General features: G+C 38.5%; 1 protein-coding gene and 1 long non-coding RNA gene across 2 annotated transcripts; one reads left to right on the forward strand and one right to left on the reverse strand.

Moving 5' to 3' along the window:
• Window positions 1–1029: 1029 nt before the first annotated feature.
• On the forward strand, window positions 1030–13639 carry LOC113034479 (cytochrome P450 3A56-like). The gene is made up of 14 exons (XM_026189013.1): window positions 1030–1375; window positions 2185–2344; window positions 2498–2591; window positions 2790–2842; window positions 3077–3176; window positions 8396–8512; window positions 8942–9027; window positions 9120–9262; window positions 9384–9508; window positions 9805–9889; window positions 12283–12443; window positions 12547–12773; window positions 13102–13264; window positions 13354–13639. The coding sequence occupies exons 1-14, from the start codon at window positions 1189–1191 to the stop codon at window positions 13426–13428; spliced, it is 1776 nt and encodes a 591-aa protein (XP_026044798.1). The 5' UTR covers window positions 1030–1188; the 3' UTR covers window positions 13429–13639.
• Window positions 3260–4409, reverse strand: LOC113034482 (uncharacterized). The gene is made up of 2 exons (XR_003274186.1): window positions 3530–4409; window positions 3260–3412 (listed from the first exon to the last, which is right to left on the reverse strand). It is a non-coding gene; the product is annotated as an uncharacterized LOC113034482 (long non-coding RNA).
• Window positions 13640–14716: the final 1077 nt, after the last annotated feature.

Genomic DNA, 14716 nt, shown 5'->3' on the forward strand with positions numbered 1-14716 from the left:
AACACGAGGATATCAGATCGTCCAAATAGAGACACACCAAAGAGTCACAAGATAAATTTGAATCCTGTCTTTGAGATCTTTTGATTGAATTCTTAAATGCAAGAAATTCCTAACAATAATACTAAACCTTCCACCTATCAAACTTTCTTCTACTTGGCTGTCCCTCAAAGCTGAGAGTTGAACAGCAGGTGGGTGGAGCTGCTGTTTCTGAAATAACAATATTAGGCGTTGCAGGGATTCACATATATTGACTATGTGCACATTAGCATATGCTACTTCCGGTGCGGAAACTCCTGTGGGGAGCTTTGTTTCCGGTGTCCTATTAGCGCCTGGTTTACGGTCCAAAACAAGTTAAGCAAATGAATGAATCAAGCGGTGATTTACATTTCTATAGATGTCTTGGGTATTTACCCAATATATCTGTAAATGATGTTCATCGACTTGTCGATATTTTTCCCCCGCGCCCCAGAGCAAAAGAGAAAAGGGATTCAAATGTTATATTTCTCAGCTGTCCCTCGTTTATCGCGGGTGTTATGTTCTAAAAATAACCAGCGATAGGTGAAATCAAGTAGCCAATTTTATTTTTTGACGGTGCAAAACGTTTCATGGACATCGTGGACATACAGTACTGCACTTCAGAGTTACACTGCTAGCGATCGATGCAGCGATTCTGTACTGTACAGGAGAGACGTGACGATCAGCGATCAGGACGCAGGACACAATGTGACGTAAAAAAAAAATCATGCAAACTTGCACTAAAAAATCTGATACATGTGACCAATATCACTAACTTTACACCAGCATTTTTATAATAATAATAATAATAATAATAATAATAATAGTAATAACAACAACAACTTTATTTATAAAGCGCTTTCAAACAAAGTGCTGTACAACTAAAGAATATATTTATTTTATAAATAAAATAAAAGCGATACATAGCAATACAGGTAAGAGACACAATACAAGTTAAAAAAACAATAAAAATTTAAAAACTAAAAGCCATAGAATTAAGGATAAGGTGAACAAATGTGTCTTCAACTTAGTTTTGAAAACCTCCACAGAGCATGCCTGCCGAATATCTTGAGGGAGGTTGTTCCACAGAAACGGGGCACGAAATGACGTCGGGTAAACAGGAAGAAGGCAGCGCTGAGGCCAAAATAAAGTCCTAAGCAGCCAGGGTCACCGATGGTAAGGACCCGCCGCATCCAATTTCTGACCCGAACACGCTTCCCAGAGCGCGTGCTGCGCATTCGTCCACTTCTCCAGCGCTTCCGTTTCGAAGGATTTCAGGGGGGATCACGGCGATGCAGTTCCCCCGGTACCGACGCCAGGCGTCCTCCACATCGCTTGCTAACGCTGGGGAGCTTCAACAGTGAGACACGGATATTAAGCAGCGTCTGTCGCTCATATACCAACAGGGAGTGGGTTTTTAAAACTAGCAGGGACACCACTAAGAACATAAAACATAAACATTGCAGAACCGAGAGACGGCGTGCCATGACATCCGGCGCCATCTTCATGCAATGGGAGAAAGTAGTTGGCCACAGATCTCTTTGCGTTTACTGTGTTATTGTGGGAAAGGTTACACAAAACTGCAGAGCATGCGCAGCTGTAATAGTTTCACACAAACATCATAAAAAAAGAGAATCAGATAACAAGACTTTTATGTCAAAAGTAAATCACAGACCAACTACATCACGTAGCAGCCATGGAAGGTGGAAAAATAACTATTATGGGGATAATGAAGAACTTCAGATTCTAACCGCTTTATTATAACCGTGAAGAAATATTAAAATGATTCAATACGAAAGCTAATTTACAGAGCAATTTCACACTCACGGCAGAAATATTTTTGTCTTTTAGTTGACCTTCTACCCTGAATGCAACTGAATATCCGACAAGATGAAAACAGATCAAAAATGCGTTTAATAAGAACAGCCAAAAAAGAAGAAAAAAGAAATTTAATGTTTTAGCTTAAATAAAACTTTATTTTTCTTGATTTTCTTGGAGAAGCCATATTTTGCAGGCAGTGGTGTTCAGTGTGAAGGCTAAAGTGTCTTTTCTTCTCACTGTGTTTGTGCAACAACTGAATAAGAATGCGAAGAAAAAAGGTTTAAAAGCTTCTGACCCGCCTCTGACCCTTTATGGAGCTTATTACATAATCACATTTCTGTCTCATAGACTCCTCCCACCACACAGAAGCAGATGTTTTAAAAACACAGATTTTCCAGCCTTCTTTCTCATCTGTAGCTTTTTGTCGGAAAGAAGTCGGAATGTTTTTCATGCTGTTTTCAGCAACCACCTGGACTTTGCTGGTCCTGCTTTTCACGCTGATATTACTGTGAGTATTCCTCGACTACTGTTTTGCAAGACAATCGAGCCCTTATCTTATGTCGCGTTCAAACCACCCGTACGTGGAGTTTTGTTTCTCCTGTATTCCCTTTATTTTAATGTCCAACTGACGATTTCAGATTTTCTCTGTTTTGTGACACAGGTACGGATTATGGCCATATCGGTTCTTCAAAAAGCTGGGGATACTTGGACCGAGGCCCCTGCCTTATATTGGAACGATGCTGGGCATAAGAAAGGTACGCACAGAAACCAAACTCACCTTAGAGACTGGGATACGAGGAGCTGACTGATTTGATCTTGAAGAAGTGAGAAGGACATATTTAATGTCCTTATCAATCGTCACTGACCTGCCTGACTTCTCTGTATTTTGAATGCACATGTCCTACTCAGTGGCATATTGACACTAAAACACATTTTCCTATAACTTTTTGCAGGGAATTCTTGATTTTGACCTAGAGTGTCATGCCAAGTATGGTGACATCTGGGGGTGAGTATTTACTTCATCAACCAGGAAGTTCACTCATGTTAAAATATGTTTGTCAGCCATGCAATACCCTCCAAAAAAGAAGAAGAAATAAAATTTTAAAAAGAAATAAAATACAACAATTCTGAATTCATTGTCAATAATGCTGCGATCTAAAGCAAAACAAAAAACAAAAAATGTGTTAAACAATTAGTCATTGTGTCATTGTAAAATAAAAGGCTGTTGTCTTTTTTGCAGCTTGTACGATGGACGAACGCCGTTGTTAATGGTGGCCGACCCTGAGATTGTTAAAACCGTGATGGTGAAGGAGTGCTACTCTGTGTTCACCAACCGCAGGGTAAGAAGCTCCTCTTTCTATCATATACCAAAGTGAAAGTTCAGCAAATCAGATGTAGTACAATGCTGACATCTGCTCTCAGATTTCTGTCAAGTTGCATAATTTATTAGATTTCATGAAACCTGTAGCAGTCCCACGGACCAAGGAAGAAATAGAGAGAGCCTCGACGGGTGCAGTAATTTTTACTTTGAGATTCATTCAGAACAGTGCTGAGGTGCGCCAATGCACCGTGAAAACTAAACAGAAACACAAAATACATTTTCTTAGACGCTTATTACAAATATGAACTCAAATAAAGCAGAAAATACAACAAAATATCAAATAAGCAATCAAATACAACTTAAAACATGTACCTCGCTCCGCATTCCAAGGGCTGCAAATTGTTAATTTCGCTAGAGTCCGGTATCACGCTGTTTCACGCTTCATTGAGAGCTGCCTACTGGGACATGTGCGCCACAAAACCGGTCTGAGCTGGAAGTGCAGCTTGCCACTAACTAAGCAACAGAGCCCTCTACTGGACACTACGCGTAGCTGTTCAGGCTTAGATCAATAAACAAAACTGGATCTTTACAAAACCTTTGGACGTCCTGCCACTCTCCATAGAACGTAAAATGGTAGCAAAACATAGGTACAAATGCTTTTTCACTTTTTTACATTAACAAAATTGCTAGCAGTGATTTCAAAAGCAACTTGGGAAATGCTGTAGTTTATAGTGTCAGGCTGATGTGTTTAGGAAAACAACAGCAGCACTACAGGGAAAGACTGTTACCACATGAAATGTAAATGAAGTAATATTAAAATCCAAGAGGCTGAACTTGCAGCAGTTCTCTGTGCTTTACACAAAGAGTTACACTTTTATTACTCAAGGGTTACATCAGCCAACACAGCAGCTGAAGAACATGAAGCAAACCAGGAAACACACTTCACTGTTTCACATAAAAACTAGAGAACAAAAACAGATGTTATCTATCTTACTGTGTATAACAGAATCAAAGCTAATTGCACGAAGGGTTTATGTATTTAAACTAGTGCTATCAATATATTAAAAATTATCTAATTAATCTCACAACTTTCTGTAATTAATCATAATTAATCACAATTACTTGGTCAATAGCCTGGTTGATATTACTTTTTTAAAACTTTATTTAAACTTTTAGTTAAGCTTGTAACTGACATTTATGCAATATAATGAAGTAAATGCAGAATAAACACAAAGAATGTGTGCTTAAATTCAAAGAGAATTTGAATAGTTTTCTTCAATCTCTGAACACAGGTTCTCTCCTGTGAAATACAACTTAAAAAAAACTATATACTAATAGTTAAGTATACACTAATATATAACATAACAATATATATTAGTTCTGTCAACAGTTAAAATGTTTAATTTGATTTATCACAGGGTTACTGTGGATTAATTTTGATTAATCACGACTAAATATCATTCTTTTTTTTTCTATATTAATCGCATTTCATTTTGCTGCAAGTTGGGTGACGCGTTAGTCAAAGTGCTTGCAGCACCCCTGGCTAACGTATGGTTCGTGTCAATGTGATAATTTAAGCTGGAAGTGCTTTGATGAAAAGAAAATTCATTCTTGCACAGCGTGCAATAATACTTTATGTCGGTCGACTGTTCCGTCTTGTTATCAGGGGCGGATCTAGAGAAATTTTCTTAGGGTGGCATGAGGGTGGCAAAGAAATCAAATGGGGTGGCAAAATCAAAGCATTTTTTTTTCCAAACACATATGCAGGTGGTTACATATGGTTAAAATGATTCAAATGCAGTAAGTATGTTTTTCATATAAATATAGTCTATAACTTAATTATTGTCTGTAGCCCACATAATTACGCACTTACATTTGCGTTTTTATTTTATGTACTGTATAGCCTGTGTGATAAATAAATATGTAGCCCAATAAGTATAAAATCCACAAAGCTACACAGCATGGGGCAGTTCATTTACAAACACAAGTCTAAATTAAGTTTCACACTTTTTTTGTTAGAAAACTATCACATTGTTACATGCTTAAATTGCACAAAATGTCAGAAATCTGCACTGTCATGAACAAAAATTTAAACCTAATTTTTCATCATTTGTTGGATTAACCCACTGAAATACAACAAACTCCTTTTGAGTTTACGTTTGTATTTCACCCTCAAATTGTTTTATTTTATTTTTTCCCCTTGCCTTGCTTGGTATTATTCCTTCTTTTTTTTTAGCTCAACTGAATTTAGTTGTTTTTTCACTGACATACTGCATTAGTATTACTGATCTGAAATCACACAAAGAACTTAAAATCCTAGTAGTATTTTTTTACTGTAAAAAAAAAAAAACACAGACATGTTGAGTAAATTTTTATAACTTGAAATGCAAATATAATATAATTGTACATTTTGTAAACATATGCAACTATTTATCTAAAAATGCAGCCAATACATCTGCTGAGTTTTTAAATTTTGCACAACCATTTAAAAATATTACTAAAACTAAAATGAGAGAACAATCAGGTTTCGCAATAAGATGCCCCACAAATGATGTGTGACAGTAAAAAAAAAAAGTTTGTCCACCAAAAGACAGAACAGCACAGGGATAAACCTGCAGGCCTGACAACAGGAGGGGTATCACTTAGTGACAGTTTTTACATTGCAAATGTGCCTTTGTGTTCATTAGTGACCTCACTGACACACAAGGCAAAACGACAACAGAACTACACAAGGCAACACAACACACTAAGTGTAAGGAAGAGGACTCCCTTACTAAATTTATTTATATTATCTGTATAGCACTTTAGAGCACACCTTTCACTTTATTAAAAGCACCTTATCAAGCACTTTATTTAGCGTTGCACTTTGAGCATGGATTTGCACACAAGAAGTTTAAATATTTATTGACTATTTATTGGGGATTTTAAAATCAGTTGGTAGCCTTGTTTCAGATCCTGCACAGCTGCTCCTCGTCAAGGAATGTGGTGGTTGTCTGTCAGGAGAGAAGAATGGTGATTGAGATTGTGATTAAGGTTTACCAGTAAGGAAAACTAATGCAAATGTGTGTGTGAAATCTAGGGATAAAAGTGGTGCAAATAGGTGTTTGTAAGATAATGATTACTCAGCTTTCTTGCCTGTGTCCTCTTCAAGGTGTTTGGGCAAATGTTTCCCTGGGGGTCCAGACACCATTTAAAGGTTCCGGGAGAGACCATTGGTAAAGAGAGTGTGGTGAATCTTGTGCTTGGGTTTCTGGGTTTTTATAATATTGGGTTTGGTGTAACATTAAGTGTGAAATATTTATTAATATGTAAATGTGAAAATGTATTTATGTATTTATTTATTCTTATTGATATATTGTATACTGTGGTGGAAGGTTGGGATTTAAGAATTTACCTGAGAGTGGAATAATGGTTTAGTCTGTGACAGCTGAACATATTTAAGGCTGCCAGTTGTCATCAGAGGGTGGATTTTTGTGCTGTGAAGAAGCTCGACAAGTTAATTGTTGTAAGGACAGCTGTATAGCAAATAAATACTTTGTTCCACTACACTGTGTTTCCAGCCGCTAAGGGCCGCCCTGTTACACTAAGTATACACTCCACACTAACCATCACAAATCTCCCACATCTAAAAACGCTCTTTCTCTCTCTCTCTCTCTCTCTCTCTCTCACACACACACTCGCTCGCTCTGTCTCGCTGTCGTTACTGTCACTCCCAAAACTCTCCCCTCTTCCTAAACAACCAAATCTCAGTGTTGATTTTTTTTTTAATTGGTTGACATGGTACATTTTTCCACCGATAGGAAACAGGTGGCTTTATTTCCCCCTTCTTTACTGTTTTCGCGATGTCCTTAGAAAACGCTTAAAACACACACACAAAAGTGATGACAGTATTTAGAAAAAAGCATGGCTTATATATATTATCATAACTCTGGATTTACTGGCCTGTAATTAAAATTTATAAACTTTGAAGTCCGAACTTTCAATGTGGGCTGAAAGAGAGACTCCGCGTGGCTGCAGCTTTTTGCTAACTTAAATCAGTAATGTGATTTGGAGGCGCAGCATGTCCGTGGACCACAGAGGGTTAATAACACTCACTTTCCTTCCATTTACAGAGTGTAACATCCAACCACCTGTGTAAAATCCGAAATTCCCATGGTGTTGTTCAAAATGTGGTCTGGCACAATCATAAACGTCGCTTGCTACTGAAAACAAGAAAAAAGCCATCCTGCTATGGGCTGAACCATTTGTTAATGGGGGGGGGGGGGGGGGGGGGCACTATGCAATATATTCAGTTTTAGCATTTATATTCACTGTTGACTGTAACTATGCTCAAACTGTTAATGCTATCTTATTTTAATAAACAACAATGTCATATGCAAAACTGGGGTGGCACGGGATCATTTTATGGTGGCACTTGCCACCCCATGCCACCCTTCTAGAGCCGCCCCTGCTTATTATTCTTTTACTACTCAAATTTCCTATCTAGAAGGCCAATGTGCGTTTATCATCTTCCATATTGAGTTGATTGGTTCAGTGCCCGTCACTACCAGATCAACTGCCCATTTGTGCATGTGTGAAGGTAACTCTACTTGGACAAACTGCTCGAAATGCCTAACAGAAACATTTCAGGGATTTTGGGTCATTCTGCACTCCAGATGCGTTAATTGCATTAAAAATTTTAATCTCGTTGACCGCGATGGCAGATTAATTTGCGTTAACGCGTTAATTTTGACAGCCCTAATTTAAACCAATTGAAATCATCACATTATTGTTTCTAGGACAGAAACAATATATAAATATGTTATATAATATATAAATAATATAAATTATCAGCATTGTACTAGTGAGTGGTGTACTTTGAAACAGTTTTCTGACATGTGCTTATTTAATCAATCATCAATAAGCACTGGTAGTAGTTGAGATATTTTTAACAAATATCACATGTTTCCCCACATCTATATTATCAAACGAACCTGGATAAATATGACGGGTTACTGATTACATTTTACTCGAACCTCTTTACACTGTAGTACTTATTTATGGTGATGTTGGTATTTGTCGTTTGTTTACTTTCCACTTTTGCATGTACCCATGTGCGTCGATCTAGCCAAAGGAAGTTCTATATGAATAATCAACATAGAGCCAACACAGAGAAGATTCCAATTACATTACATTATATGTGCAAACCAATGTTGGAAATGTAAGCAAACATTGAGAGTTATTATTTCCTTTTCACAGGATACTGGTTTTTTCACTGGACCTATGGATGACGCTCTTGTAGTAGTCAAAGATGAAAGGTGGAAACGAATTCGCAACAGCGTGTCTCCATGCTTCACCAGTGGAAGACTGAAACAGGTTGATATATCTAAGTTCATTAACCACTTATATCCCAAAAAGTTTCTTTTTCAATGGGTGAAAGGTGATGAAACATTTCCCCCACTGAAAACGCTACGTCCAGAAAAAAAGAATCAACGTTTCTGGATTTCAATACCTGGATGATTGAGCATGCATCAAGACATAACCACTAATGTGATTAAACTATATACAAAATGAAGTACAAAAATAAAAGCCAGCAATTCCCATTATATGTTCTTATTTATTTCACAGACACTGTAAAGACATTGTTAAACTTTTTAAAATAGAGAAAACGAGTTTACAAATAAAATGTAAAAACATCATCAGTGTGTTTTGATCTGTTTTCTTTCTACATATCTGACAGACATTTAACATCTACAGAATATTAATAACATAATTTTCTTATTCTGTCTCCATTATATAAAAAAGGTTTTTCCCCTCGTTGCTCGCTATGCAGAACGACTTGTTGCAAAACTTGAGGAAATGAATTTGGATGAACCCATCACTGTCAAACAGTATGTTGTTAATCTGAAATATGCAAACATATTAAATTGTTCGTCCTAAAATAAATAATGCACTGATCACTTGTCTTTTCAAACTCTAATAGGTTTGTGGCTCCTTACAGTTTAGACACTGTGACCAGTGCTTCTTTCAGTGTGGAGACAGACTCCATAAACAATCAGAATGATCCAGTTAATGTTCAAGTCCAAAAGTTCCTTAAATTCAAAATGTGGCTTTTCTTATTCATAAGTATGTCCTTCTTTTGACTTTTAAAAACTCATTTAATTGATTTGTTTTCAGAAAGCAAACTCAATAGTATCTGCAGGATGTCAAATTTTGCTTACCGGTATTCAGTCTGGTCTCATTTCAGTGGCAGTTCCGTTTGGTGGACGTCTGGCAAAGTTCCTGAACATGGAAATCACACCCAAGGACAGTGTTGACTTTTTCTACAACATCCTCAAGAAATTTAAAAACCAGCATCATGAAGACAAATCTGTAAGCATTAAATTGACAAGGACATGAAACTAGTCGCAGAGGCCATCAGCTCATCAGAAATCTTTATAGACATGAGAGACAAGAGAAGGTTGTTTTCCATATACATCTAGCTTTGAAACCACAGGACTTGCTCCCTGTAAGCTACAGGAAAATAATTTAGGGCAATACCTGGAATCATTTGCCATTTTTTATATACAGTCTATGCACACCGCAAACATTATTGATATTTTTCTTCTGCTGTTGACTCTCAATCATCCACATGTGAGCACATTTGAATATTGTCTTTTCTGATGTAGGCTCGAGCAGACTTCCTGCAGGTGTTGATCCAGAGTGAGATCCCAGAAAAGACGTATAAGAACGATGAAGAACAGCCAAGTAAAGGTATGTGTTTACCACAGAAGTAATCCAGAATAACCCAGTCACCTATGTCACATTTACTTTAGACAACTCAGGATCAAGGGTTTAACACACACATTTTTCTCATGACATCAATCTGCTCATATGTCTCAAAAGACCAGTCAGTCAGTATCATATATTATAAACCAGGAGCTTGATGATAAATAGCTGAAGGGCTCTACACATCACGACGACATCCCTGTAAATATTTATAGAGCCATCCTAGCTATTGTAACATTTTTGATAATCTGGCTATAAAAAATTACATTAACCAAGTTGGATCTCAGGTCAACATGTACCCCTTCAGCCAGAATGTAAACTACAGAAGACAAGAATCAAGGTTAAGGGTGTGCATTGGTGCCAATGCACACCCTTAACTAAATGTACAGTTTCACTGAGCAACTTTTCAGCTGCCCTGTAGCGCACACACCTCCTACCTCAGGTCCCAGCACATCCTTTATCGGGGAGCCATGACTAGATGATGGAGCTCAGGTGTGTGCAGCCTCTGACACCACACCCATAACCTGCTGCTACACCCTTCCCCTGCAGCTGAGCCACAAACCACACTCCATCACAGAAAGTTTTAGTATTAATCTTAAAAGCATAGTCTGTTCTTGTATCTTTTTATTAAAAATGATGCAGTTTAATGTGTCATTGCACTCTGAAATGAAACGAATGAATATTACAAATATACAGTTGGAGTTTAAAAAAAAGAAATCATGGAATCAATTTATGAACCAAAATGTATTCTAAACTTTTGAATCATCAAAGCAGCCACCTTTGACAGATATAACAGCTGGACACACCCATGGCATTCTTTCTACAATAAAACAAAAAATTCTTCTGCCCAGTCCAACCCAAACCAAAGGTTTGAGTCGGAAGACTGTGTTGCCCACTTCCTGATTTCAAGGTTACATCTTGTTCTTTTTTTCCTGAGGCAGTCTGGCAATGCTTGGACTTATGTTTTGAGTCATTACCTTGCTGTAGGATGAACCCCTGACCAACTAGGTTCATACCAGAGGGTGTTGCATGCCGCTGCAGAATGTTGTGGTAGTTGTTTTGGTTCAGGGTGCCTCTCCCTCTGTACAAGTCACCGAACCTGGATCCAGCAAAACAGCCCCAGACCATCACTCTTCCTCCTCCATGTTTGACAGTTGATGCCACACACTGTGGAACCAAAAATTTGCCTTCTTGATGGTGTACAAATGTCCTGCATGATGAACTGAAGATTTCAAATTTGGATTCATCAGTCCATACCTTCTTCCAGTCTTCAAATAGTCCAATGGTGGTGTTTCATGACCCAGGCAAGCCTCTTTGTCTTGTTCCAACGTCTTAGCGACTTAGCGTCTTGCTTCAACTCGCCCTGTCATGCCTGCAGCTTGAAGTCTTCTCTGTACATTTGAAACTGAGACTTGCTTACTGCTGTTAGGGTCAACCCGCGTGGACCCAGGTAGCAGATCACACAGACACTTTAAGCTAGAGCGTAAATGATTTCTTTACAATAACACAGTTCTGGGATTGCCGTCATAACTGGTGGAGGACTCAAACAGTCTATGGGAAGGCAAGGGAGCAGTGATTAGAGAATAGACACGGTGAGAGGAAGACGAGGACTATGTGAGGTGAGAGAGTTGGAGAGCTTACTTGCCACAAGTTTGGTGACAGGCTGGGCCAGGGGGTGTGAGGAGCTGGTGGATTAGGCAAATAGGGTGCGGGCTGGTGATGGTGCAGGCTGATGAGGGTGACCAATATTCAGAAAGAGACCAACACGTTACCACTTCTGGATGAGGCAATACTCTGACACCAGACAGCAGCTGCGCTGCTCCTCAAATAGCCCCAGCTGATGATGCCTGATGCCCTGCAGGTATGCCAGGGAATCCAATAGATCACAGTCCTGCCCGTCTGCACTGAAAAAGGGAAATGACAGGACAGCAACAACACACACCATCCCAACTCCTAATAACTACAACCACTATTAAGCTGTGTTCCTGTGAGCTGCCTATCATGCAAGCTGTTAACTCTCAGAAACTTGTCCTCGAATTCAGTCGTTTCTTTGGGTCTGACTTTGTTTACAATTTCTCTGTAAAAAAGCACCTACATTTTTAAGTGTTATGATAGTCTGTCTCTCTTCCATCTTAATTGCCTTTTTCTTGCCATTTTTGTAGTAACACACTACTTTCTGCAGTACAACACTGTTAAACTGATGCTCATGAGGGTATGGTACCACAGTGTGTTCCAAGACTCCAGAAAATTCAGAATGCCTGTAGGAATTAGTAGCACCAGCTTTAACCCTAACCCTAACTCTAACTGCCCGCAGGGGTGAGAAAGTACTAGCTACTGATTACGCTTAAATAAGATAATTAATTATGTTCTTTCCATAGGTTTGACTGAACATGAGATCCTTTCCCAGGCCTTGGTCTTCATCTTTGGAGGCTACGAGACCACCAGTACCACTCTAACTAACATCCTTTATAATCTGGCCACCAACCCTGATGCGTTGCAGACCTTACACAAAGAAATTGATGCTAAGCTGAAGAAAGATGTACAGTAATTCATCACATAATTTGTTGCCATTCTCGATTCAATGGTGGACACCATTTGCATATTTGTTTTTATGTTTGCCTTCTTCTTTATATTTTGTCTAGGCACCCATTTCATATGAAGAGCTGACCGGTCTACAGTACCTGGACCAAGTTATACTTGAATCAATGCGACTGTTTCCCACTGCCCCTCGCCTCAACAGGGTGTGCAAAAGAACTGTGCAAGTGAATGGACTCACCATCCCCGAAGGAACCACAATTAGGATTCCTGCGTGGGTGTTGCACAAAGACCCACGCTACTGGGACTCACCTGAGCTTTTCAGACCAGAGAGGTAAATGTGTAGGTGTGTCATCACAAGGTCATAAAGAACCTGGTCATGCTGTAATTAGTGAAACCTGGGACATTATGCTTTGCTTTATCTTTGCTAGATCTTTCGAATGTTTTATCCATTATAGCTTCCACCTAAGTACTGCTTTGATCATAGGTTTTTCCCTGCTGTAAGATCTAACTGGCCAGTGGGTCCCTAATCCCTGCTTAGATGGTTTGGCATCTTTACGTTGTAGGTCTACAGACTGCCTAAAAATCATGGCTCAATACAATGAGAATTATTTGATTATACATATCTACATTTTTAAAGTTTGTTTGATCTGTATCTGCAGGTTCAGTAAAGACAACATGGAGGAGGTGAACCCATACGCGTTCATGCCATTTGGACTCGGCCCTCGTAACTGCGTTGGGATGCGCTACGCCCTCCTCGTCATGAAGATGGTTATTGTCCGTCTCTTGCAGAAGTACACTTTGGAAACATGCAAAGAGACAATGGTAAGAGCAGCAATCCTCCACATTTAGACTGTCATGGTACTCTGCTGTCCTGTCACTGATGTTACATCCATTTCTTTTCTTTTTTTTAGATTCCACTTCAGTTTGACTGGAAGGTTCAGCCAGTTCAGCCTGTAAAACTCAAGTTTGTTCCCAGAAATCAGTAGTCTAAGAGGGAACATCTCCATCCTATCAAAAAAAAATCCTATCAAACATTTTATTGTATAATTTTCTTTTAATGTGAGGCAAGTGCTGCCATAAGGGTATTCATCCTTTTTCTGCTGCTTAACTGTAAAATGTTAAATCAGTGCAGTGTAAATATTTGAATTTTCTTGCAATATTAATAAATCAAATGTATTTTAATTACTTTTCTTTAAATTGTGTTGAACTTTTTTCAAAAAGCTAACTTTACTAATGGTTTACTGTATGAATTTCCTGATAACATCTTTGATTTGTGCAAACATATTATTCTGTGACACTTGATCTTTAGGTTTGCCTTTGTTAATTTTGTCTTGTTTTCTTTCATGCATGAGCTTTATACAAATGAATAAATAAAATTACAGTTTGAAATCTAGAGACTTATCAGAATATCTCTTGGGACAGTTAAGTCCATGAAATAAGCTGCTGGCAGCTATACACGTCTCATTGATGGCTGTAGTCTTATTATTGGTTTTACCATCACAGCTAGCCAGGTTTCCAAAGGCATAGGGTCTTGTGGGCTAGTCAGAGCGGACACTCCATTTTCCCTCCTGCATCCAGTCTTGAGTCTTGTAGACCGATAGCCTCTCTGGCTTTCAGGCATGAATGCTCACATTTTACAAAGCCCGGACCTAGTTAGCATGTAAATATACACATTCATTAATGGTTTTTACAGTTTTTACAGTGTTGTGGTCAGAATATTGGGCTGCTCCACCTCCTCTTGGGGTGTCCTAAAGAGTTAACAGAGTGGAGAGACAGTCAAGATACAATAGAGAATGTTTGGTTATGTTGTAATCTTGGTTGTCTCAGTGAGAGACTCTCTCCAGCTCTAGGGCCACTTGGAGAACGTTATAATTAAACTATCAGTGATTTCCACGAGCACAGATGTTTTATGCATAAGTTGTTGGGTGTGGCCAGGTAAGACGGGGATCATTCTACAAACATATGGAATATGTAGGACCTTTTAGGTTTGGATTTTTTCCACCCTTAATAATAAACACCTTAATTTAGACGTTTTGTATACATGTTGTGTTTAATTTTATTATCTTTGTCTAATATTTACATTTGTTTGATGATCTGAAACATTTAAGTGCAACAAACATCCGAAACAAAATATGGTAGGATCCGCCCTGTTAAGAGGGAGTTTTTCGTTCCCACCGTCTCCAAAGTACTTCCTCAGGGCTTGGTCGTATGATTATTGAGGTTTTCTCGCTTTTCTTTGTATTTTTTAGGGTCATTACCTTACAATATAAAGCA

Source organism: Astatotilapia calliptera, chromosome 13 (assembly GCF_900246225.1).
Source record: "Astatotilapia calliptera chromosome 13, fAstCal1.2, whole genome shotgun sequence".
NCBI lineage: Eukaryota > Metazoa > Chordata > Actinopteri > Cichliformes > Cichlidae > Astatotilapia > Astatotilapia calliptera.

Bases quoted from the DNA above. Each gene is read 5' to 3' on its own strand.
- LOC113034479 (XM_026189013.1), top strand. From the start codon at position 1,189: ATGGTAAGGACCCGCCGCATCCAATTTCTGACCCGAACACGCTTCCCA. The intron at 2,345-2,497 runs GTGAGTATTCCT...TTTGTGACACAG, and splicing joins CTTTTCACGCTGATATTACT to GTACGGATTATGGCCATATC. The intron at 9,890-12,282 runs GTATGTGTTTAC...TTCTTTCCATAG, and splicing joins TGAAGAACAGCCAAGTAAAG to GTTTGACTGAACATGAGATC.